At 43.2% G+C, this 24,810-nt stretch overlaps 1 protein-coding gene across 1 annotated transcript in view; it reads right to left on the bottom strand.

Annotated features, from left to right (window-relative positions):
• LOC128841348 (nucleolar RNA helicase 2-like) overlaps positions 1–16,602 on the bottom strand; it is a 35,140-nt gene extending 18,538 nt beyond the window's left edge. The window contains 10 exon segments of the mRNA XM_054036355.1: positions 1,603–1,752; positions 2,880–3,025; positions 7,912–8,097; positions 9,248–9,365; positions 11,478–11,656; positions 12,634–12,709; positions 14,610–14,879; positions 16,201–16,317; positions 16,320–16,517; positions 16,519–16,602. Of these exon segments, the coding sequence (XP_053892330.1) occupies positions 1,603–1,752; positions 2,880–3,025; positions 7,912–8,097; positions 9,248–9,365; positions 11,478–11,656; positions 12,634–12,709; positions 14,610–14,879; positions 16,201–16,317; positions 16,320–16,517; positions 16,519–16,602 (1,524 nt within the window).
• Positions 16,603–24,810: the final 8,208 nt, after the last annotated feature.

The raw sequence follows: 24,810 nt of genomic DNA, 5'->3' as shown, positions 1-24,810 counted from the left end.
TAGGGAGCCAAAGGGCACACTCCACCATTGGTACCAGAACATTTGTCTGTGCAGAAGTCCCACGCACCGGACTTTGAAGAGCCCGACGCCAACTTTTTCTTGCATTTCTGGAGACCAGGAAGTCTTGGGCCTCAAAGACGACAGCACCACAGACAGGTATCTCCTAGGGCTCCTGTCTGTAGGACAAACCAAGGAAGCACTGCAAGAGAGAGTAGAAGAACTTCACTTGACGATCAATAGGGTTCCAATACTGGTCTAAGGCCAGCCATCTTCATAATGTAATGGAGATACCCAACCATTAGTTTCTTTGTCCTGATCTTTAAACCACAACGAATAGAGCACCTATCGCTAATGTGAGTCTCACCTAAGCACTTGAGACTGCACAAATAAAGGTCACTGACAAGCACAAGCTTTCTGCAACCTGAGCAAGTTTTAAAATCTGGGAACCTCGGCATATGCTCCCTCAGTACCAGATGGGGCACGGATGCCCTGCTGACTGGAAAAAAAGGTTAAGAAGTAAAAAATTGTATTTAAAATACAACAAAGCCAAATAAAGATTTTAAGCATCAAGTGACAAAAAGGAGTGTCACCAGGTACAAAAGTTTTTGTTGGCAAGGAACACAAATGCTCTGACCACAGAGGTTAAGAAGGAACCAAAGGAGGGTTCTTCCCTTTATACTCTCACTCTGGAGCATGAGGAGCTCAGCTGTGGATGGTGCCACCCCTACGGAACCTCTAAGGAAGACTCTTCAGCACCATAGGGGAATCCAACATTTAAGTCTACAATGCTATAGACTAGGGGTGGGTAAACTTTTTGGCCCGAGGGCCACATTGGGTACTAGAAATTGTATGGCGGTCCATGAATGCTCACAAAATTGGGGTTGGGGTGCAGGCTCTGGGGTGGGGCTGGGAATGAGGAGTCTGGGGTGTAGGGGGGTGCTCTGGGCTGGGACCGAGGGGTTTGGAGGGGATCAGGGCTGGGGCAGGAGTGCGGGAAGGGGTGCAGATGGGTTCAGGCTCTGGGGTGGGGTGGAGGATGAGGAGTTTGGGGTGCAGGAGGGTGCCTCAGGCTGGGATCAAGAGGTTTGGGGAGTGGGGGGGAGATCAGGGCTGGGGCAAGGGTGTGGGGAGAGGCTCAGGGGTGCAGGCTCCAAGCGGCGCTTACTTCAACCGGCTCCCAGAAACAGTGGCATGTCCCTTCTCCAGCTCCTATGTGGAGTCGTGGCCAGGCGGCTCTGCACGCAGCACCACCCCTGCAGCTCCCATTGGAGTGCTGGAACGGGGGCGAGCTGCATGGTGCGATCTCCAACCCAGCATCCTGGCCGGAGCGGGGTGGGGTGGGGCGGCCTCCAACCCAGCGTCCCGGCTGAAGCGCCAGAGCGAGGCCATAGTTTGCCCACCCCTGCTGTAGACTCTGGGCTGATCTTGGTAGTTATATCAAAATTCTGAAACCACGTGATAGTTCAGTTACCTCCTGCCCAAGTTTGCCTTGTCCCCATAGAAAGAACGTTACACTCTTGCAGATTTAGTTAGCGTGGGTCTGATGCCAGCCCCATGTTGATAAACAACAGACTATCTTGCAAAATAACTAAGATGGCATACCTGTTTAATAGAAGTATTCAGGGCTAGTTCATTTGCCTCCTTTTTGGTCTCACAAAAGACTATGGTCCGTCCATGACTGCCACTGTAAACCTGAATGACATCTCCAATAACCGCTGCTTTTTGAGACCAGTGACACTCTATAGCCAAATGCTGTTGAAGAAATATTCTACCATTTAGCTGGCATAAAAAACCTTAAATAAAGTCAGGTTTTAAAAATATTTAGTATATATTTGAAAATGTAGACTCCAATATAAGTACAAAGATGTTATCCTTTGAGGAGTGTGTTCGGATTAGACAGAATTAGATTAGACATACTATTAAAATATGTCAAAGTAATCAAATATATGGAATTTTTTGCCCACTATGATTAGACTAAAACGGAATAAAAAGGTGTGGTTGTAGGATGAAAAATTAGATATGTTGCAAACAAGTTTTTCCACATAGAGAGAAACCAACAATGAGCGGATCTTCCACAAAGTAGAGTCAGGTATACATAATTCCACCCCCTCGCCCATATTTTATTTTTTTATTTAGATATAGATATTTACTAGAGCTTTATGGAAAATTACATAAAAACAATCCATATTTTGAAGATAATGGTTTAATTAAAGTCAATTCTTTGTGACAATGGATTTTGGCATTTTTCAGTCCTACTGAAGCAACCATATTGTGCCGTACTGACCAGTCAAAAATAAGCTTTAGGATAAACTGTTTAAATGGAAGTGTCTATGTCATCAGGTAAAGAACATTTTAACTAATTTGTGTTTTTAATATTTAAGTGTTTATACTGTGTCCAGCACTGTAGTATCTGAATGCATATCAGAGTGTCTTCAATAGGGTGGCACACCTTGCAGTGTTTGAAGTGGCACTGTGAAAGCAGATACTTCCAGCCAGAAGACTAGGTGATTTCTAATTTAATAAAAAGCCTACTGCTTCAAAGGGGAAGGTTAAAAGTAAAGGAACATGCTAAGACCAGAAATAGCCAAGGTAACAACAGAGAATGGCGTTCAATAACTAACTTTGCTTTAGTCATGAGTAAGATCACCAGCTATTTCAGGAGAAAATATAGACATTCCACTTTCACAACAAATAGTTTGAGTAGTTGTAACAAGTTCTGTACCAAAAGAGTATTACATTTCAAACTATATTTCCAAGTTACACCAATAAGAAAGATATATTTGTGATGTATTTTCAAATTCATACCATAATAAAGTATACATAACATGGAAAAAAGGAAAAGGGAACTAAAAATATGCCACACTAGCCAAGTTACTTACTTCTACAGTCACAGCAGCTTTTTGAGTCCTCTTCCCGATGAGGTCAACCTGTTCGTATCTGGATTTCATGTATTTCTTAGCCACATCATATACCCAATGTGGGCAAGTTGCAGAAAACAACAAGGTCTGGGGATTGTCTTCAGAATCTTAAAAACACAATGATCTGTTTTATGATCTTGGTATCTAAAATCCTAAAGTGGCATGTTGATTCAGGCCAAATTTGCCCTACATACTCTTGTGATAGCTTCAGATATATAAAATATGGACAACATTGTATTCGTGTTGTCTTCATGATGAGAAGTACTCTAAACTGCTGTACTCTTTTCCAACCATTCTGGGAAAGTGCTCACTTTTGAGTCAACTTCCAGATGAGTAGAGTTAAACGTACCTCCCTTAGGTATTAACACTGATCCATGTCAGTAAAGTAGAAGAAGGTTTTTCTTTTGAGCAACATAAGATGTTTTTGCCTCCACCCTCATAGTAAGCGTGCAGCCATCCTGTTCAAGAAGGGAGGTAAAAACTCCATGTATTTATGCAGACTATAGCTTACCAGGCCACCAGACCAACCCATAAAACGTCATTAGCATCACTTTTTCTTTTAAGTTAAAAAACAAAACCCAAACCAACTTTAGCAAGATCCAACAACTAGTACCATTCAGAAAGCTGCTGTGACACCCACACAAGACAAAAGTAATGTTTGTGACACTGGCAGACTAGGTGCCTGCTCATGCCAAGGAGTCACTGAACACTGACAAATGCGTAACTGGAAATCAGTCTGGCTCACGTGTGTGCTAGCATTGTTAAAATAGATGTTAAGTTGATAAGAACGTGTTTGGACTTTATGAAATGCTCGTGAGTTGTTGCATGCGTTAATCTCACTTATATTATCTGTTACTATTTTATAAGACGGGGTGGCCAAACTTACTGACCCTCCAAGCTGCATATGACAATTTTCAGAAGTTCAAGAGCCAAGGCACACTTGCCAGGGCTCGGGGCTTTGGCTCTGCGGGAAGCACCTGACAGAGCTCAGGGCTTTAGCCCCACTCCTGCTGAAGCCCCAAGCCACGACAGGTCCACCCCATGGGGCTGAAGCCCCAAGACCCTCCTCCCCACTGGGCAGAAACCCCAACCTCACCACCCCACTGCAAGGCAGAGGTCCTGAGCTCCCCCACCCAATCTGGTAGATGGAGAACAGGGGAGGAGTGGGAAGCTCTGTGAGCCACACTTTAATGGTAAAAGAACCACATGCAGCTCACGAGCCAGTTTGGCCATCCCTGTTATAAGGTAATATTTAAGTGTTTGCTTTGTAACTATAAAAGTGTTTGCTATGAAACTAGAAACCCCCCATCCCACTCAGTCAGGAGAGAAGCATTACCCAGCGTGAAATACTAGTTTACCACAAGAGGTGTCATCATCTGCCCAATAAAAGGCCTACTGAGACTAGACAAACCACTGCGGAACATCAGTGGACAAAAGATTTGGTTGATTGCTCCCCCCAACACCGATGAAGAGGGGATGTGCACAAACCCTCTGTGACCCTACAGCCCATATTCTTCATAGCTATATTATATGAATATGGCATAAGTAAGATATATTTGAACACACTGTGCCTCGAGGGAACACCCTGAACCCCCATATTCATCCTTATAATATGATTTTGTGGTATCCAATGCAAAGTTTGTCATGTCGGGTGTCTTCAGAAGGCTCATGATGCACTGAACATTGTTGTTACAGTAATGTTATAGGTGATAATTTCATGTATATAGTTATGAGGCTGAAAATGTATCCTCATGGCTTAAAGGAAGCCCAGACAAAAATTCTCCAAGAGCAGAGCGGCAGTTCACACCTCATCAGGGCAGGTATGGAACAAACTCAGCCTCACAGGAACAAAGGGCGCTGGCCTAGGCAGCAACAAAAGGATCTGTTAGACTCTGGAGGGAGTCACCCCCATTTCTTTGGTCAGTTTGGGACTGCAACGAGGTAATGCTCACCTGACTCTGAAGGTGGGGGGGGGGGGGGGAAAGCCAAGGGGGAAGAAAGAATATAATAAAAGGGAGAGACATTTGCCATTCTCTCTCTCTCTTCCACCTGCATCTACCCACACCACACCAAGCAACTGAAGCGCTGATCAAAGGGGAGAGCCTGGCTGAAGGGCAACCAGCCAGCCTGTAGTAAGAAGCATCTAAGTTTGTAAGGACATTGAAAGTGTTAAGATCAGCTTAGAATGCGTTTTGCTTTTAGTTAATTTGACCAAATCTGACTTGTTATGTTTTGACTTATAAGCACTAAAAATTATCTTTGTAGTTAATAAATCTGTTTAATCTACTTGAAGCAGTGCATTTGGTCTGAAGCGTGTCAGAGGCTCCCCTTGGGATAACAAGCCTGGTACATATCAATTTCTTTGTTAAATTGACAAACTCATATAAGCTTGCAGCATCCAGCAGGCATAACTGGACACTGCAAGACTGAGGTTCCTAGGGTTGTGTCTGGGACTGGAGGTATTGGCTAGCGTCATTCGGTTGCACAATCCAAGGAGCAGCTTACATGCCAGAGGCTGTGCGTGAACAGCCGAGGAGTGGGGGTTCTCACAGCAGAGCAGGGTAAGGCTGGCTCCTGGAATCAAAGATTGGAGTGACCTAGCAGATCACCGGTCCAGATAACACCGGAGGGAAACGTCATAATGTTTTATGCAAGACGCATCATGTTAGGTATCAGTGGAAAGGTTATGATTTACGGAATATGATTATCCTAGTTGTATGCATGTATAACTTCTGTATCTGAAGTTAGGAATATTAACTATAACAATTACAACTGTGTTTACACTTTGAGAACGCCCACCAGACAGTATGCAATCAGCCCAGATGGGCCATTAGGAAGGATAATAGGACTTTGAAGATGCTAATCTCCCTCCTTCCTCAGAAGTTTCCTGGGATGCTGCTTTGACACTGCAAAGTCATGTGATGTCACCTGGTACTGGACATCATCTTGGAATGCTGCTATTTTTCCATTAGCGGGGGTGGGAGTCAAACTGGGAAACAAAGGATTCCTGCCATATGCAAATCCTATTTAAGGCTGGGAAGTAAGTTCATCTAGGTTCTTCTCCACTGCCTCCCTACCCAAGAAGAAAGACTGCTGAAAACACCTGAAGAAACAAAGTAAGCTGGAGGGGGCTGGGAGAGAAACAGGGGCTGAGTCTAGGTGAGAAAGTCTAGCCTGTGAAAGGAATACCTGGAGTTTTAGCTGAAAGCAGTGCAGTTTACCTTGAAGAAAATCTGCAACCAGCATAACACAACATTTAGAGTCAGAATTTGCTACTATTAACCAGTTAATTTAGTGTATTAAATTTAGGTTGCATGTTTTGTTTTATTTGCTCAGTAATCTGCTTTGATTTGTTTGCTATCCCTTATAATCACTTAAAATCTTTTGTCGTTAAACTTGTTTTTTGTTTATTCTAAAACACTTTGTGCAATTCATAACTGGGAGGGCAGGAGGAAAGCTGTGCATATCTTCCTTCACATTGAGGGAGGGAGCAAATTTCATGAGCTTATGCTGTATAGATCTTTATACAGCACAAAAGAATACAATTTTAGGTTTACTTTCTAGAAGGGGTGTGCACTTGAGTGCTGGACAATTCCCTACCTGAAAGACTTCCCATGCAGCACTGATTTCAGTATTGGTGTCATTCTGCAGATGGGTGTGTCCCTATCTGTGTGTGTGCGTGCAGCAGGACAGGGTGAGGGAGCCCAGGCTGGTGGAATGGGTGGGCCCAGTGAAACCGCAGTACATCAGGTGGCACCCTGGATTTGGGGGGGGGGGGGGGGGGGACCCAACCCGTCACACATTCCTCCCATCACAGTTTGAACTCTGGGGGTATTGGACTAAAAATCCCTGACCAGAAGGAACTGTATCATTATGCTGCTTTGAATTTGGAGAGGGAAATATTTTAAGTATAAGCAAGAGATCCCCAAGCTACTTAGCTTGGGTTAGCCCTAAAAGACATGTAGAGGCAGTACATTACAGCAACTTCTATTACTTTTTGTAACCTAAGGCTTTAACTAATTTGTATGTATATTTACCTGCTTTAATCTTATAAATAAGAAAAATTAGTAAGTTAATAAATCTTTAGTTAGTCTATTACAAGATTGGCTACAAGTGTCATCTTTTTTGAGAGATGTAAGGTAAAATTGATCTAGGATAAGTAAGTGACCGCTAATGCTGTTATATGGCGCTTACAAAGAGTTCACATTTGACACTTGGTTGGTGAAATCTAATTATAGAAGACACAACCAGTTTATGCCCTGGTTTGTAAGTCTGCCTTGACGTTGGCACCCATGTTCGTGAGCCACTCCAGATGGCTTGACAGTCCTAATCCCAGATCAATTATAGACACAGGGGAAAAAAAACTGAATCAAAAAGAGGAAGGGTTTATCTTCAAGATTAAATACACCTCTACCCAGATATAACACTGTCCTCAGGAGCCAAAAAATCTTACCGCGTTATAGGTGAAACCACGTTATATTAAACTTGCTTTGATCCGCCAGAGTGTGCAGCCCCACGCCCCCAGAGCACTGCTTTACCGCGTTATATCCGAATTCGTGTTATATCGGGTCACATTATATCGGGGTAGAGGTGTACTAGCCTGATGAGAGGTCAGACCCCATTAACATGCTGAAAAGGGTAAGCATAGGGAGCCTCCATTGACACTGCTTAGGAGTGCCAACTTTCCATTTCAGCCTATGGATAAGTGCTAGGGAAAGTTATCTACCTGCCATGGACAGATGGACTTGGGCCATGCCTGGAGAGTGACATCTTATAGGTTCTGAAGATTCTGTGAATGATTTCCAGATCCATAGTACACTATCTAGAGACATCCCCAGCCGGTTTCCATAGCACTCATTCGTTTTCACTGCCACTAATCTTGTCACAAGACAGTTGATTTATATGGTGTTATAACACCATATGCAACCACCTGGGTTTTAATGGTCTAATTACTAATGATATTCCTTACTATTCACTTAAATACTGAATTTACCCTTCTTGTACGCAACTCGTAAAATGTCCTCCACTTGTTCAGCAAAGCCCATGTCCAACATCTGGTCAACTTCATCCAGGACAACATGCTTGAGTTTGGAAAGATCCAGCTTGTCATTCTGAAGGTGGTCTTTGATTCGACCTGGGGTCCCAACCAAGATGTCAATACCACTTCGAATTAGATCAACTGAAAGAAAAATTAGTAAAGATACGCGTAAGCGCAGAAGAGTTTAGAAAATGGCAGCAGCTTACAAGTACAGGATCACTTTCACTATATTGGCAATACTGCACTGATAAATGTTCTAGTTGAACAGAGATCAGAAAATTTATACAGCTGAGAAATACTGAAGCCACAGCTTCTGAAGTCTTATGTCAGAGTTCATTTCCCAAATAAAAGAAGAGAAGAGAATGAAAAAAATGATAAAAGGACAGACAGGAACCACAATGGTCTCAGCATTGTGAAATATTTTTTCTAATAAGAATGAGAAGGGCAATGAGAGTTTAGTGGTGAGTTAAGTTATTTTTTTAAGCAGTTAAGAAACAGTTGGCTCTTTCCAAATTATTTATTTTAATCAAACTGAAATGACTCTTGGGAAAACTAAACTATAAAGCTGTTAGTTTACCAAAGCTCATTAGTTCAAACTGGGACAAAAAAGTTGAATTAAAAAATGTTAAAGAAGTGTTGTCTCTGAAAATTTCTTCATGCTGCTGTCAGTCACTTAACCCACCCCATTTCCTGAAATCCTACAGAAAAATAGGATTCCTTCTCCATCTCTGCCAAACCCAATAGCTGTGCCCATGATGCATAATCCATTAACAATTAAGTGTCTTCTTCCCAGCCTAGTTATGCATTCACAACCATCCAGATATAACTAATAACATTACCATAATATAGAATGTTTCCTCCACCCTCCTGGATGTAAGGATCCTCTCCATAAGAGATCCAGCTACTCGCACAGATGCCATCTCCATCGACAGCTTTAAGACTTAACTTCTTCCACTTTTAGATTTACTTTGCTGATGTTTGTAAGACAAAAGTTATTTACAAGAAACAGGACCAAATACAATGTTTTCATATACACATAGCAGGAAATGTCCTCCTTTCTCTCAAATACCCAAGTCAATGTGGAAGAGGTCCAAGACCCCTGGAATAAGGAAGGCAGCTGTGTGTTTTACTAAGGATCCTCTTGTTTTCCTAGCACAGATGGACAGAGTAGGCTACTTAGTTTCTTTAAGAGTCTTCACTTTCTGATTAAAATTATTTATTTGGAGACAACAGTGTTTCAAATGTTACCAATCAGTCTGCAGGTCAATCATTAGACAGAAGTCTTACTTACTTTGTCCATTGTATGCAGTTCCTCCATAAAAACAAGCCACTGAGAGTGTCTTTGTGATGTCTTTGAAGTCTTTGGCTACCTGGTTTGCCAACTCTCTAGTGGGAGTAAGAGCTAACACCTACACAGAAGGAAGAAAGAGTTAAAAATAGATGTTCCTTCACTTGGAGTCTGTCAAGAAGCCACATAGGTTTTCCATTTAGGTCGGTATATTTACACCTCTATTGTAATTGTTGCAGCTTTAAAGAAATGGCATTTAAGCACAGTTCAAGGTTCCTATGGCCTCATCAAATCACAAAGTCATCATTTTACATGCTTGTAAACGACACTGCTATCTCACAGAACATGACAACCTGTGTTAAGACCTAAACTTAATACAATCTATTAAAATATTTTAAATTAAAAATATTCAAGCAGTACATATTTGCTGCTGAATTTCTAAAGAAAGTCAAACCACTGAACTGGTGGAAGTCACAGGCTAAGTACGTGGAATTGCAATTTGTTAAAGCGCTAAACAAGCTTTTGACATCAGTATTCACTTCTGCAGGTGTAAAGAGAATATTTTCTTCATTTCAGTTCATTCAGCTAGTTTCATTCAAAATTAAGACACCAACTGGGAGTAGAAAGAATGGGAAAGCTTGTCTTCCTCTCCTTGGAACTCTTATGATTCCTCCTGCGCAACAGAGAGGATGAGTGGTGCCAGGACTCTGCCAACATCGGACGTGCACATCTCAGAGAAGCCCAAGTGTTGAACACCCTCTCCAACCGCGAAGGCTCTGAAGGTGGTCTCCCTCAAAAGAAACTTTAGCCTGACCTCTCTAACTTTCTTGGTCCTCAGCTTGAAGTCATTACAAATCTCACACTAATCACTAATGTTAGACTCACCCAGACACCTTTAAACTAGAATGTGGGTCGCGCACAGGCATCAGTTTAGATGAAATATAGGGCTTGAAACCCAGTCACTAAGGCATTCCTCAATACCGACAAATGGAACCCCGAAATTGGGGACCCAAGAAACTAATTTTAATAAACAAAATGTTATTACTAAGACTGGGAATCTATATACAACTAGACGCTGAAAGAACCTGCTGAAGCAAGACAAATTCCAACTGTCAAGGGCGGTAAGAAGGAACTCAGGGGAATCAGGGGCAGCTTCACCCTTTATACCTGCACATAGTGGCACGTGGCAGCGGAGAGTGCTCGTGCTGCACTGATGGGCACTACTAAGGGAAACATTCTGACAACAGTGCTCGAGGTAAAAACTGTGACCCGAAATTGGGCCAGCTAGTAAGCTTAGGAAGGACTAATAACCCACCAGAGTTTGGCAGAAAGCAGCATGTTTATTATACTGATAGCTAAGCTCAAAAGAAGGGGGGGTGGTCACATTCACACTCACATACTCACGCTCCCAGGACAGGCACGGCACTGGAGATGTCAGGATTCTTTAAGGTACGTATCCCACAGCGCAGCGATAGATGGTGTGATGAAGGTATGTCTTCCCAAGGCACGATGAAATGCAACGCAGCGAACCACTGGCCAGGCGGTCCGGGCAAAGAGCCTTCATGGGAGATACAAGCTTATGAGTGCACTCCTGAGCACATGGCCCCTTCCCTTTTTAAGGACCTGCTCCTCATGGCCTGCGACTAGAGATGACTTGGCTGCGTCTGGTTGGTCACACTCCACCTCAGCCAGTGTCCATGCATTGGGTGTGTGAGTGCTGCCTAATTAGAGTCCCAGACATCTTGTCCATCTAGGAGCTCTTCTGATCCTCCAGCTGTTTAAGCAGCCCATTCATCCCACAAGCATTCCAGGAGGGGGGGGGGGTGGGGGAAAGCCACTTCACAGGTATTCAAAGAGGAGGAGGAGGAGAGAAGTGTAACAGACCTTTTGAGCATACAGGTTATACAGAGCATACAGATCACTGCTGCTCCTACAACAAAAACATACACCAAGAGTAAAATGCCCATGTGCAATCACTTGAAGAACCGAAGGATGTTTGCAGCCACTCCACTCTTTACCCCCTCACACTTGAGCATGAGGTAGCATGTGTGGCCCCAACTGACACTGCTATTCAAGAGAGAGGACCTCAGGTACATACATACCTACAGCAGAATCTACATGGGCACATACTTTAAGAATCCTTTTTCACAGCCTACTAAAAACCTGAACCATCATGACAAAAATACAGTAAATGTGACATCAGAATTTGTTCGCTATCGAGTAATTTAGTTACCTTTGGTGTGCGGCCTCTTTTCCTCTCTTGCATTTCTCCCTGAAGCTTTTCAATCAAGGGAATGGCAAAAGAGAATGTTTTTCCAGTTCCAGTTCGAGCTTGAGCTACAACATCTTTGCCATCATATATGTGCTTGAAGGTCTTTACTTGCACAGGAAACAGGTATGTTACACCTCGAGCTGTGAGACAGTCGAATACGGTTTTGTTAAAAGGTCCAATGAGCTGATAAGTACATTATATTTGGTGCTTGATGTGTGTAAACTTGAACATGGCAGAACATCACAAGCAGACTAGTTTCAGAGTAACAGCCGTGTTAGTCTGTATCCGCAAAAAGAAGAACAGGAGTACTTGTGGCACCTTAGAGACTAACAAATTTATTAGAGCATAAGCTTTCGTGGACTACAGCCCACTGTATGCATATGCATCCGAAGAAGTGGGCTGTAGTCCACGAAAGCTTATGCTCTAATAAATTTGTTAGTCTCTAAGGTGCCACAAGTACTCCTGTTCTTCTTTTTACAAGCAGACTAGTCACTATCCCCAGAAAAAGCAGGACTGTATCACCTTCTCTAGTTTACTTAAGTCTCAGAATCCAGTTCAATAAGGCTCTTGGACTCACTTCACCCAGTTTGCTAACATTGCATTGCCAGAGATACTGATTACTCTGTTCCTATCCAGCAACTTTCCCCGCAAAAGAAGAATTATGCTGCCTTATGTATGCAGTAATCTCCACCCATTTCTTCAATCTCTTGAGTGGTTTGATTTAAAACAGTCGTTTATGAATTACTTGATCCTGTTATAATATTACATACAAATATTGTGTTAAATTTGTTCATTAGTATTTTTGTAGAACTTTTAGCTCAATTTCAGTGGAATTAATTCTTATTCTGTAAATGGAATAAAGTAATTTTAAGCCACAGTATCTTGATATTGGGTTTATGTTAGTTAAAGTCCTAGCATAAAGGCTGGGTTGACTAGGACGACATATGTGGATACCATGCCATTTGGGTTCCACCAGAAGTGTGACAACAGTGTTTGCATACACAAGGGTAGGGGACACATCTTATTACTACTTTTTCCTCACAGTCAACACGAACAGAATTAAAGATGCTTCTGTTCTGTCAGTTTTACTATTAAATTATTATGCCAAGAAAGTTACCTCGAAGAAGTTCAATAGTCCCTTTGGAAATACAAAAATTGGAGAAAGCACCTTCCTTCTGCTCTACAGTCAGTTCCTGTTAGGTAAAAATAATACTTTACACATAAGTATTGAGCATTTCAGAGATAAGAAAATGAAGGCAGAAAGGGTTAAATGACTTATCCCAAGGTCAGCTTTTCAGTAGCAGGATCAGAACCACAACACAAGGTCCTGAAATCCAATCTCTTGTTCTAACTACTAAACACCACTGCCTTGTGTGACCTTCATGCAACGGATTTAAAACTTACATTAGGAAGTCACATTTTTTGTATCTAATGCATGTGAAATAGCAAGGTTAGTGCTCATTAGTCCTCTTGTGGAGAGAGACTGAACAGAGTCAGAAAAGTAGGCTTGTTATGTTTTACTTGATGACCTCCACAGATCCCTCAAGTCCCCCATTCTAGCTTTCTTTCCTCATAATTCTGTGTTGTAGCCACTACAAATTCAATGGATACAAGTTACACATAACTAGGGCTTCCAGTACTCATTCAGTTTAATTCAAGGATGTTTATTTTTAAAACAGTTACTGGTGGCCCAGTGATAGTGATTTGTACTGCAATAAGCAAAAGTCAGGTTTGATTCCAAGCCATTTCTTACTCCCTGGATTAGCCTACCACTGGTGCACTGCTATGGCAATAGTTTAAGCGTGTGAACCACATTTCACTAATATCAATACTTTCCACAGATTATGATACAGTTTTGATGATATGGTGGCTCCAACACAGAATTCTGAGGAAAGAAAGCTAGGATGGGGGACTTCAGGGCTCTGTGAGGGGCACCAAGTAAAACTTTACAAGCCTATTTTTCTGTGAAGGTTCAGTCTCTCTCCACGAGAGGACTAATGAGCACTAACCTTATTGCTACTTCACATCAAATGGGACTCAAGCAAGGAAAAAACTATAAAGAAATAACAGAAAAGAATATGGGAGTTACTGCTTCTCTCCATGCTTCCAAAAGAAGGTTTTCAGCAATAAGCACATTACATTTAGAAACACAAACTCTTGTTATGATTGGGTATATTTGGGGAACTAATCTGCAGTAAAGATTTTTCATTTTTAAAATCAGTCTAGTTCTTCTCATGGGATTTTGGAGGACTAAGTCAAGCACAAACATTTAGAGCAGAGCATATATGTATATGCAGTAGTTTTCAACTATAATCAACTCAAGTTTACTTTACTGTAAAAGTTAATTATATTCAAGATAGACCAATTAAAATAGACTCCTGGAAACTGCATCCATATCGAATCTTAAAGGACTACCTGGCTGCAGTTATTACCCACAGCATTGAACTGCCTCAGTCAGGAAGCCATGTTAGTGGGTCATTAACATTAAATTAAATCCTGCTATATTCCACGCAGCATATTTAACATGTTATTACTATGTAATTTTAAACCAATATATTTCCTGTGAGGTATGACGATGCAATACAAAACTTGAGCATTGAGACTTTTCAAGTTTTGCAGCTGCCCATGTTGTAATTTAAGTAAAAGCTAAATATCCTTTACATTGGTTACTCAAAAACAAATGTTGACAAGTAAATCTATTAGAGAGAATTTCTTCCAAACTCAATCATGTTGTAATAGAGCAGAGGTAGGCAACTTATGGCACGCGTGCCAAAGGCGGCACGCAAGCTGATTTTCAGTGGCACTCACACTGCCTGGGTCCTGGCCACCAGTCCATGGGGCTCTGCATTTTAATTTAATTTTTATATGAAGCTTCTTAAACATTTTTAAAACCTTATTTACTTTACATACAACAATAGTTTAGTTATATATTATAATATTTTTAGAAGGTCTCTTTCTATAAAAATGTATTATTGGCATGCCAAACCTTAAATTAGAGTGAATAAATGAAGACTCGGCACACCACTTCTGAAAGGCTGCCGACCCCTGTAATAGAGGAACCCAACTGCAGTAAAACCCAGCGTCTAGTTGCACCTGCTCTTGTTCGCTGTCACACTCTCCACTTGATGCTTCTCTGAAATTACATTGTGTTTTTTTGGGGGTGACTTCATTACTTAGGGAGGAGAATTTCTTCTTGTGCTCTGGGCTTCCTTCCCCAGTATCTCCATTCACTCTCTCTCTCCCCTTCATCTTTTTGAGTTTGGGAGGTTCAAGGTCATCTTCAAACAGCCCATTTTCCTCTGTTTGGGATTTCCTCTTCTTGGATTTATCATGGTGTTTAGACTCTCTCTCTTTTTTATCTTTCTAATAAGTAATAAACAAAGAAACCACAATTAAAATAAAACTGCAGATTTTCATACCATCCCAAGGCTTTGTGAAATTGTAAAAACATGTAATTATTCCAAGAATGAAAGGAACAGGTTGCTCTCTATCCATCTGTAAATACTTGTTTTCATATTAGTTAAAATCAAAGGCCGCTTTTGCATAAGGGCATGTATGAAAACAGACTCATTCAGGTTATGGGGGGAAATCCCATCATGCATTTTTCTGATTTTATTTGCAAAGAATTTATACTTTCCATTCATTTGGAACTCAAACCATAATACATGCGATTTTTTTTTACAAAGTAGTTTACAACCCATTAAGGAATTTCCGAGAGATCAATATCATGGTTTAATCCTAAAATTTTACCCTCTTTTTTAGATCACTTGTAACAGATACTATAAAATACTTCATCCTTTTTAAAAAGATGAGCATATACTTTGGTGTGAAGTAGAAATATAGGGCTACCATATCACACTTGACTTGACTTTGGTATACTGTTTCTGGCAGTAAACAGTACCAAAATATGAGAAGTAAAAAACCTTGAGAGTCTGTCATAAAACAGACTACAGGATTCATACCACATCACAGGTTTTTGAGCTGAGAGTACAAAATGAACGGACAAAATGTGATTTTTATCCCAAATCCGGCTCTACTGTCCTAGTACTTCTAATGATCACTGTGCAATGCAAGCCCCGAGTCCTGCACAACAATGCCACCAACACATAAATACACTGCCTGGGTATAACACCAAAAGCTAAAAGCACTCGGGACAGCTAACGGGGTTACATACCAACATTACTAAGGGAAAGTTACACGGGTAAGGGCAAAAGAGACAAGGAGAAAAGAGGTGTCACAGGACTCAGTTCCTTTTTACAGATTCAGACTAACGCGGCTACCCCTCTGATACTTAAGAAGAAAAGGATAGGAAAGGCAAAACCTCTCTCGTCAGCGGCAGCCTGGCCCTGGGACCAGCGCCAGAGGGGCCCGGGAGGGACTGGTCAGCTGGGGCACGACCATCGGGTAACAGAAACAAGCGGGCTGTGGAGGGAACGCTGCCCAACGCCCAGCCGACGCCCCAGGGATCCCCCAGGCAAGAGGCGCCGCCACCCCCTGGACGAGCGCGAGGCTGGGGATCCCGTGCAGGGACAGCACTGGCCGCCCCGCTCCCCCACAACCTGGCCACGCTGCGCCCCACGAGTCCGGCCCGACGGCAGGCTGGCAGCCCCGGGCAGGCTGGTTCTCACCAGAGGCAGCCAGGACCCTGCCCCACATAGCCTGACAGCGCAAAAGGCACCGGTACCTTGTGCCTTCTCCGCCTGCTGCTCTCCGGGGCGGTCCCGCTCTCCATGGGGCTCTCGGCCTCGTCCCCGCTGCTGGCTTCAAACCGGGCAGCTTCGGGCATTTCCCCCAGCTGCTCCGCGCGGACGCCGGGAGCGAACTTGCCGCGAGGGACCGGGACGGGCGTGAGAAGAACAAACTCCGCCCCGGAACCCTCTCGCCGGCCGGCAACCAGTGGGGCGCAGACAGGGGCCGGCTTAACCGCCCATCACTGACCTGCACGAGGGCCGACCCTGCAGCGGCTCGCGCCACGCCCACTACCCTCGCCGGCAACCAGCGGCGTCACACAGAGCAGAACGCAGCGCCATGGGGACTACGAGGCCCGGCATGCACCTGGGCTCAATGAGACTACAGGGCCCAACATGCACCGGGGCTACAGCGACCATAAGGTGACGCCGTTACTTTCCAAGAGCGGAGTGAGTGCGGCTCCCTCGCGAGCCTCCTACGTCTCTGGGCGCTGCTCGCACCCTACGCAGCGAACAGCCCTGGCCCACTTGTCCCGCGCCCCAAGCACTGAGCCCCTCCCCGAGGCACCGTCTCCTTCCCAGCAGTGCTGCTCGCCGTGGACCCCAGGCCAGAGATGCTGGGCAGGGCTGGATTAACCTTTTGTGGGCCCCCATGGAGGCAATGGAGCATGACACAGGGAAGTCAGTCCCCAGACTAGGGCCAGCCAGCGTCAAGGGGCAGGACATGGTATGGCAGGGGTGGACCTGCTCAGTGCAAGGGGACTTTTTACAAACCGGCAGTTGCCAGATGCACAGTGGCTCTGGCCCACTATGTCCAGTGTTCTCCCAGACCTTCCCCACAAATGCACAGCACCTTGCACAAAACCACCCCTGGCCACAGCCCCCCCGTCCACTGCCCCACCACAACTGCCCAGCACCCCATACAGAACCCCCACTCCCTAGTGCCACAACACACACATTTTCCCTGCCCCCTCACAGCCCAACACCCCACCCGGACACCTCCTCCCCCGTGCCCTGCCTCCTAGTCACACTCACCAGAGTCGATGGGCTGAGCCGGCAGCGTAGCCAGGGCTGGTCCCTGAGCTGGGAATTACTCCAGACTTTTGGGAGTGGTGTGATCAGCCAGGACAGGGCCTGTCCCGACCAGGATCCCTCAAGATACAGTTGCCTGAAGGGGCGCAGCCAAGCCCCACTGTTGTTCCCCCCCAGCTGAGATTGGTCAGGCTTCTACACCAGTCCCAGGCGGCTCAGCTCTGGGGAGACAGGCAGGGGCCCACAGGTGGTGGGAAGCAGAGGTGGGGTCTGGCCTTGGGGGCAGAGATGAGCAGGGGGGTGGGGCCAGGGGGTGGAGAGGAACCCTTGGTTGGCCAGCAGACAGGCCGAGAGGAGAAAGTGGTGGGTGGGGGGAGCCAGCTGGGTCTCAGGGCACAGTGTAAGCAGAGCAGGCTGGGGCCCCTTCTGCGCATAAGCCTGGCTCTATGGATCCAGTGGTGCCATTGTAAACCCGGCACTGGTACTAGGGTGCATGAGCCCCCCCCGCCCGCCCGCCCGCCCGATTTGAAGTCCTTTCCATCATTTACAGGGTTGATAGTTTTGTGTAATGGCTTTCAGCACCAATGCCCTGGGCCGTGCTGCAGTCAGAGCAGTGCGCTCAGTGTTGGGCTGCTACCTCGCTGGGCTTTCCTAGGATGGGCCTGTTTGAGACAGCTGTCCTGGACTAGCTGTAAGGGTCCCCAGGGGACACAGCCGGTCAGCCATCTGTCCCAAGATCCAGGATTTATTTAAGCATAACCTTTTCTGATTACCTCCCCTTCCTTCCCATATTTCTTTATTAGAGAAGCCATCTGACCACAATAAGTGAGAGTCATCACTAGAATGTAACAGCCCTGAAAATAGACAAATCTTCACCCCTAGAGGTCATCATTACTGCTCCATGAATGCAAGCTGAACAGCTTTAGTTTAAAACCTTGATTTAAATAATCATTTTTAATCTTGTTTTATACTTTTATTTTTCAGTTATTTTCCTAAAAAAAGTTGATTCTCATTGGTTGGTAATCTCTAAAATATGTCAAGGCTGAAGCTGGTTCCTTATTGGTGGTATCTGCTCCTTATTTAAAGGGTCAAATTATTTAAAAATACATCAATGTGTATTATCTGGATTTTTCAGAATTTGAGAAGAATGGTAGCATCTCAGTTCTCTTCCAGATACTTCAGAGCCTTGTAAACACACACAATCTCAGATCCTTATAGCTGGTTAGGCAAGTTGATTTTATAACAACATTACACATTTGTGCACACGTAGCTAAAATAAAAGTTTCCACCGCTGTCAAGAAGTTTTTCTTGTATGCTTGTACACGATTGCAAAATGGGAAAACACATGAATGTAGCAAAATGATTAACAGACTCAGCAAGATTTTTCAGTACAGCACATTTAACCAGACATGCAGGGACTTAATAAGAGAGGTAAGACAACCTGTATGGAAACAACAGATATCCATCACTGAAGACATTCTTAGATTTGACCAGAAAATGGTAACTGAGAATAAACAAAGAGCAATTTGCAGAAATCACCTTTTATTAAACTGATTCCGCCACACACATCTGGAAAAAGATGATCTAGAGAATGTAAATTCTCCTCCAAACGTATATTAACAGTACTGAACTGTGGGGAAGTCCCATTCGAGTATGTCCCAATATTACTGTACTATTATGGAGAGGCATTATGCTACAAGCAATAAAATGGCCATTAACCAGGGACAGTACCACCATTGTTGAAAACTAGTTCAGAATTATGAAAAATGACACATTCCATTGTAGAGCTTCAGAGTTTGTGGAAATTATGAAGTTCACAGTTAAACCTAAACTATGGGGCAACTGCAATAGGCATCTTGCATGTCAGTAACAGGAAACAGGAGTCTAAGAATATAGAAGCTGACAAGGTTGCTGATTTAGATATTCCAGAGCCTCCCACTCAAGGTAAGACTTGGAATAAAAATCCACATTCAATACCCAAGAAAAAAGGCAAATATTTTCAGGCACCTCAAGAGCAGCTCCAAAAAACCAAACCATACTTGCTTCATCTTACTTCCATTGTGTAACAAGCAAAAGAAAGTTACTAATAACAAATGTATTTCTATTTCTAACACAATTAAAATGTGATAAAGCCTTTTTTCTGTTCTAAAGTTGTCTAAGAACAAACACGCATTGTTACAGGCTTCCTAATTTCTAGCTTCTATACAATTTGTGAAAACATTACAGATGGATTTACAAATATTGAATATTGCTGTGTTGATTTTTACATGTCTTTTGCATGTTTACCAACTGAAATAGACAATATAGAAAAAGAGGTACAATATCAGTTAGCACTTACCTCAGAAAAGCCATACCCAAAATTGCATGTCACAGATCCTTCAGAATAGTCGAATGGTTGCAGATGCATTTTTCCCCACAAACAGCCAGATACAACCAAGTTCCTTATTCAAGCAACATTTACACTATGGAAGTGGGATAGGGATATGACACATGGCAGTACATAGCTCAAGATTAAAGCTTCAGGTTGAAGAGTAGCATATCCCAGTACCTTCAGTGCAGTTTGATGTTTGCAGGGATGTGTCACCTGGGGGGTGGGAGGGACAGCACAACTCAAGACTTATTTTGTCATCTACAGTCAGTCAACTCCTTACTCAAGTCCTCTGCATGATATGGAAGAGGGGTGGGAATGTGAACTTTTGCAGCATATTGTTCAGGAGCAAAGCTTGGGGCCAACAAGTGGCATGTGCTAGGTCCTTTGGAACACAGTCTGTCATATGCAGGGACATGTCACTTGAGGTGAACCAATACACAGTTTGGCATGTAGAGTCAGTCAAATCGCAACTCCCTATTTAAGCCCTAAGTATAATACGGAAGAGGAGTAGGGATGTACCATGGCAACATGCTGTTCAAGCTTCAGGTCAGGGAGTGGCATGTCCCAGCTCCTTCAAAAGAGTGTAACTTATAGGGACATTTCACTTGGGGTGACTTGAGACACATTTTGTCATGTACAGTCTGACAAAACCCAGCTCCTTATTCAATCACTATTCACAAAATGGAAGTGGGATGGGATCGTGACACATGACAGCAGACTGTGCAGGAATGAAACTTTGGGGCAGCGAGTGGCATGTCCCAGCTCCTTCAGAACAGTCCCCCAGTCGTGGGAACATGTCATTCCGGGGGGACCTGAAGCACATTTTGCATTGTATAGCCAGTCAAAACCCAGCCCCTTACTTGATTATTTAATAATTAGTAATTTAAATTTTAAATCAAGCATTAATTTGATGAAATTCTAAATAGTTAATCTTACATTGATGTATTTTAAAATAATTTTGGCCTTTGAATAAGGATCAGGGAACCACGAATAAAAACCTGGTGCTCAGAATAAAGATCTGGGAATAAGGAACCAACTTCAGCCTTGCAAAACATGTTGATTTGCAACTAAATATAGCATTTTCACCAAGTGCCGTGCTTTTGCTAATGAGGTGGATATAAGGTATCTATATGCATTTACTTAAACAAATTATATATCTTAACATACATTTATTCAGATTCTTAATTTTTCTGACATATTATAAAAATGTAAAATGGTAAATGATGTATTTCTTATTTAGTAGATTAATTTTTACTTCTGATTTGTGTCAGGCTGCATTTGGATGAAAATTGGAATTCAATTAAAAAGTTAAAAAAACCCAACATTTTAAAATGGTATTTTTATTAGTTAAATAAAACTACCTTAAATGTGTTGGACACATAACAGTGGGGGGAGGGGTATCAAAATGTTTTGCATTTAAAACTAGTTTATTAAACAAAGGAAGTACTATCTGTAGTTAGTGTACTGAACTGATTGTTTCTTGTCACCATATCCAAGTTTTTAAGAACTAGTCTCTCTCATCCTCTCACCTCACTTTTATACACAGTGGAAGAAGAAACAAACTGTCTTGCTTTTACAACTCTGAATCAATTTCTCAACTTTGAATAAACTAGTAATTGAACTGAATAAACCTGCAGAAGAGGCTACTGCTGTGAAAAGCTGGTTTAGTACTTCAACAGACTATGGTTCCAGATGCTTAGCCAGTGACTTCCGCCAGATCAGTGCTCTGACTTCCTTTAAAACTTTGGCAGCAAATATATACTGCTTGAATTTTTTTTATATAATGTAGACTATATTAATAGATTGTAGTAAGTTTAGGCCTTAATATAGGTTGTCAATTTCAAATTTAATTTTAAATAGGTTGATTTATGTAAAATCTGTATTTAATTTAAATTTAAAAATCCAATTTTTTAAAAAGTAATTGATTTTTATCCACTTTAGAATTAGGAGATTAAGTCACCACCATTCTAGCACTTAGAGAGGAAAAGGTCCTCTTTCGGAGAGTCTAATTTAACATTCAGTAAGGTTTGGCCTAAGTGAAACTTTTTAGTTAGTAGCACTAATATAGTCTATATAAGGGGTCGGCAACGTCTGGCACGCGGCTCGCCAGGGTAAGCACCCTGGCGGGCCAGGCCAGTTTATTTACCTGCTGACGCAGCAGGTTCGGCTGATCACGGCCCCCACCGGCCACGGTTCGCCGTCCCACGCCAATGGGGGCGGCGGGAAGCCGCGGCCAACACATCCCTCGCCGCTTCCCACCGCCCCCATTGGCCCGAGACGGCGAACCGCAGCCAGTGGGGGCCGCAATTGGCCAAACCTGCCGCGTCAGCAGGTAAATAAACTGGCCTGGCCCGCCAGGGTGCTTACCCTGGTGCGCCGCGTGCCAAACGTTGCTGATCCCTGGTCTGTATTCTCCTGTGCATCCTATATCAGTAAAATATTGTCTTTACAGTAACTCCTCATTTAACGTTGTCCCACTTAACGTTGTTTCAGTGTTACGTCCTTGCTCAATTAGGGAACATGCTTGTTTAAAGTTGTCCAATGCTCCCTTAGCACATCATTTGGCTGCCTGCTTGTAAGATTCTGTGGAATAGCAGTGACTTTACGAGGGAGCATTGCACAAGTTCCGCTTCTCCGCCTCCTCCCCCTCCCTCCCAGCGCTTCCCCCAAACCCCCAGCGCTTGGGACTTTCAGGAGGAGGGGGGAAGGAGCGGAGACGCAGGGCTTCCCTGTTCCTGCCCCTCCCTCCCAGAAAGTCCTAAGCGTGAAGTGCTTGGAAGGAGGGGGAGGAGCAGGGAAGCCCTGTGTCTCTACTCCTCCCCCTCCCTCCCAGAAAATCCTAAATACCACTAAACAGCTTTTTGGCAGCACTTAGGACTTTGCGGGGAGGTGGAGGGGCAGGATGTGGCGTGCTCCAGAGAGGAGGTGGAGTGGGGGTGTGAAGAGGTGGGCGTGGAGTGGAGCGGGGACAGGAAGAGGCGGGCCTGGAGAATTCCCGGCAAAATCCGAGCCTGTTCTCCTGGGAAGCTGCCACTGCTGCTGCAAAGGTGCTTCCTAGTGTCCTTGCCTGCAGCAGGCTGTGCCTGTGTGGGGTAAGCCAGGGGCCCTTCCCAACCACAGTACAGTACTGTACAGTATACAGTATAATGCGTTTTGTCTGCCCCCAAAAAATTTGCTTGGAACCTAACCCCCCGCATTTACATTAAATCTTATGGGACAATTGGATTCGTTTAACATTGTTTCAATTAAAGTTGCATTTTTCAGGAACATAACTACAACGTTAAGTGAGGAGTTACTGTACTTGTATTTAGAAATGCTAACTCCTGTGTGCCTTATACGAGTAGGTCCACTGGCTTTAGTCAGCAGAGTATTATTAGTGTTCATTCTCATCTAGCAATAGCAAGTTTTCAGTCTCAAGTGGCTTTTTTAAGGTGAGGCAGGATGTTAAGTCTTTTTTTCTACTTATTTCTTTTGTGTATGCTGGTATCTAGTGGGTTCTGTTGGCCCAGTGGTGCACACAGGAAGTACCCTTAGGACATGCAACTTGTATCAACTTATTGTAGTTGTATGGTTCCTACTGGAGCTCCACCTACAATCATGTCAGGCTAGTAATTTGCCCTGAATGAAGTACACTCTTAGTCCATAGTTTTGCTTTACACATTTTTATTACAAACATGGTCACATAGCTGTAACAAAAGTAACTCTCATTATTAAAATGTTAATTAAAAGTCAAGAATCCAAAGTGAAATGTTCAAACTAGGGCTGTTGATTAATTGCAGTTAACTCGTGATTAACTCAAAAAAATTAATCACGATTAATCGCACTTTTAAACAATAGAATACCAATTGAAATGTATTAAATATTTTTGGATGTTTTTCAAATATACTGATTTCTATTACAACACACAATACAAAGTGTGCAGTGCTCACTTTATATAATTTTTATTACAAATATTTGCACTGTAAAAATGATAAAAGAAATAGTATTTTTCAGATCACCTAATACAAGTACAGGTCTGTCGCATCTTAGGCGCATTTAACATGTGCGATTTCAGCTTTACGTGGTCAGCAAAAAAAAGAGAAAAATAACAATTTAAATACTGTTTCTGTAGTGTGGGCGATTCAGCCCGCCATTACACTCAATGTAATTTTGACTATACGCGATTTTTGCTTTAGGCGCTGACTGTGGAACGTAACCCCAGCATAAGATGAGACAGACCTGTATCGTAGTGCAATCTCTTTATCATGAGAGTGTAACTTACAAACAGATTTTTTTTGTTTCATAACTGCACTCAAAAACAAAACAATGTAAAACTTTAGAGCCTATAAATCCACTCAGTCCTACTTCTTGTTCAGTCAATCGCTAAGACAAACAAGTTTGTTTACATTTAAGGGAGATAATGCTGCCTGCTTCTTCTTTACCATGTCACCTGAAAGTGAGAACAGGCGTTCGCATGGCACCGTTGTAGCTGGCGTCGCAAGATATTTACATGCCAGATGCGCTAGTGATTCATATGTCCCTTCATCTTCAACCACCATTCCATAGACGTGCATCCATGCTGATGATGGGTTCTCTCGATAACGATCCAAAGCGGAGCAGACCGATGCATGTTCTTTTTCATCATCTGAGTCAAATGCCACCAGCAAAGGGTTGATTTTCTTTTTTTGGTGGTTCGGGTTCTGTAGTTTTCGCATTAGTGTGTTTCTCTTAAGACTGCTGAAAGCATGCTCCACACCTCATCCCTCTCAGATTTTGGAAGGCACTTCAGATTCTTAAACCTTGGGTCGAGTGCTGCAGCTATTTTTAGAAATCTCACAATGATCCCTTCTTTGTGTTTTGCCAAATCTGCAGTGAAAGTATTCTTAAAATGAACATGTACTGGGTCATCATCCGAGATGGCTATCACATGAAATATATGGCAGAATGTCGGTAAAACAGAACAGGAGACATACAATTCTCCCCCAAGGACTTCAGTCACAAATCTAATTAACATATTTTTTTAACCAGCATCATCAGCATGGAAGCATGTCCTCTGGAATGGTGGCTGACGCACAAAGGGGCATACGAATGGTTAGCATATCTGGCATGTAAATACCTTGTAATGCCAGCTACAAAAGTGCACCGCGAACGCCTGTTCTCACTTACAGGTGACATTGTAAACAAGAAGCAGGCAGCATTATCTCCCTTAAATGTAAACAAACTT

Source organism: Malaclemys terrapin, chromosome 7 (genome assembly GCF_027887155.1).
Source record: "Malaclemys terrapin pileata isolate rMalTer1 chromosome 7, rMalTer1.hap1, whole genome shotgun sequence".
NCBI classification, from domain to species: domain Eukaryota; kingdom Metazoa; phylum Chordata; order Testudines; family Emydidae; genus Malaclemys; species Malaclemys terrapin.
Note: the sequence above shows the minus strand (reverse complement) of the source record. Positions and strands in the feature narration are given on the sequence as shown.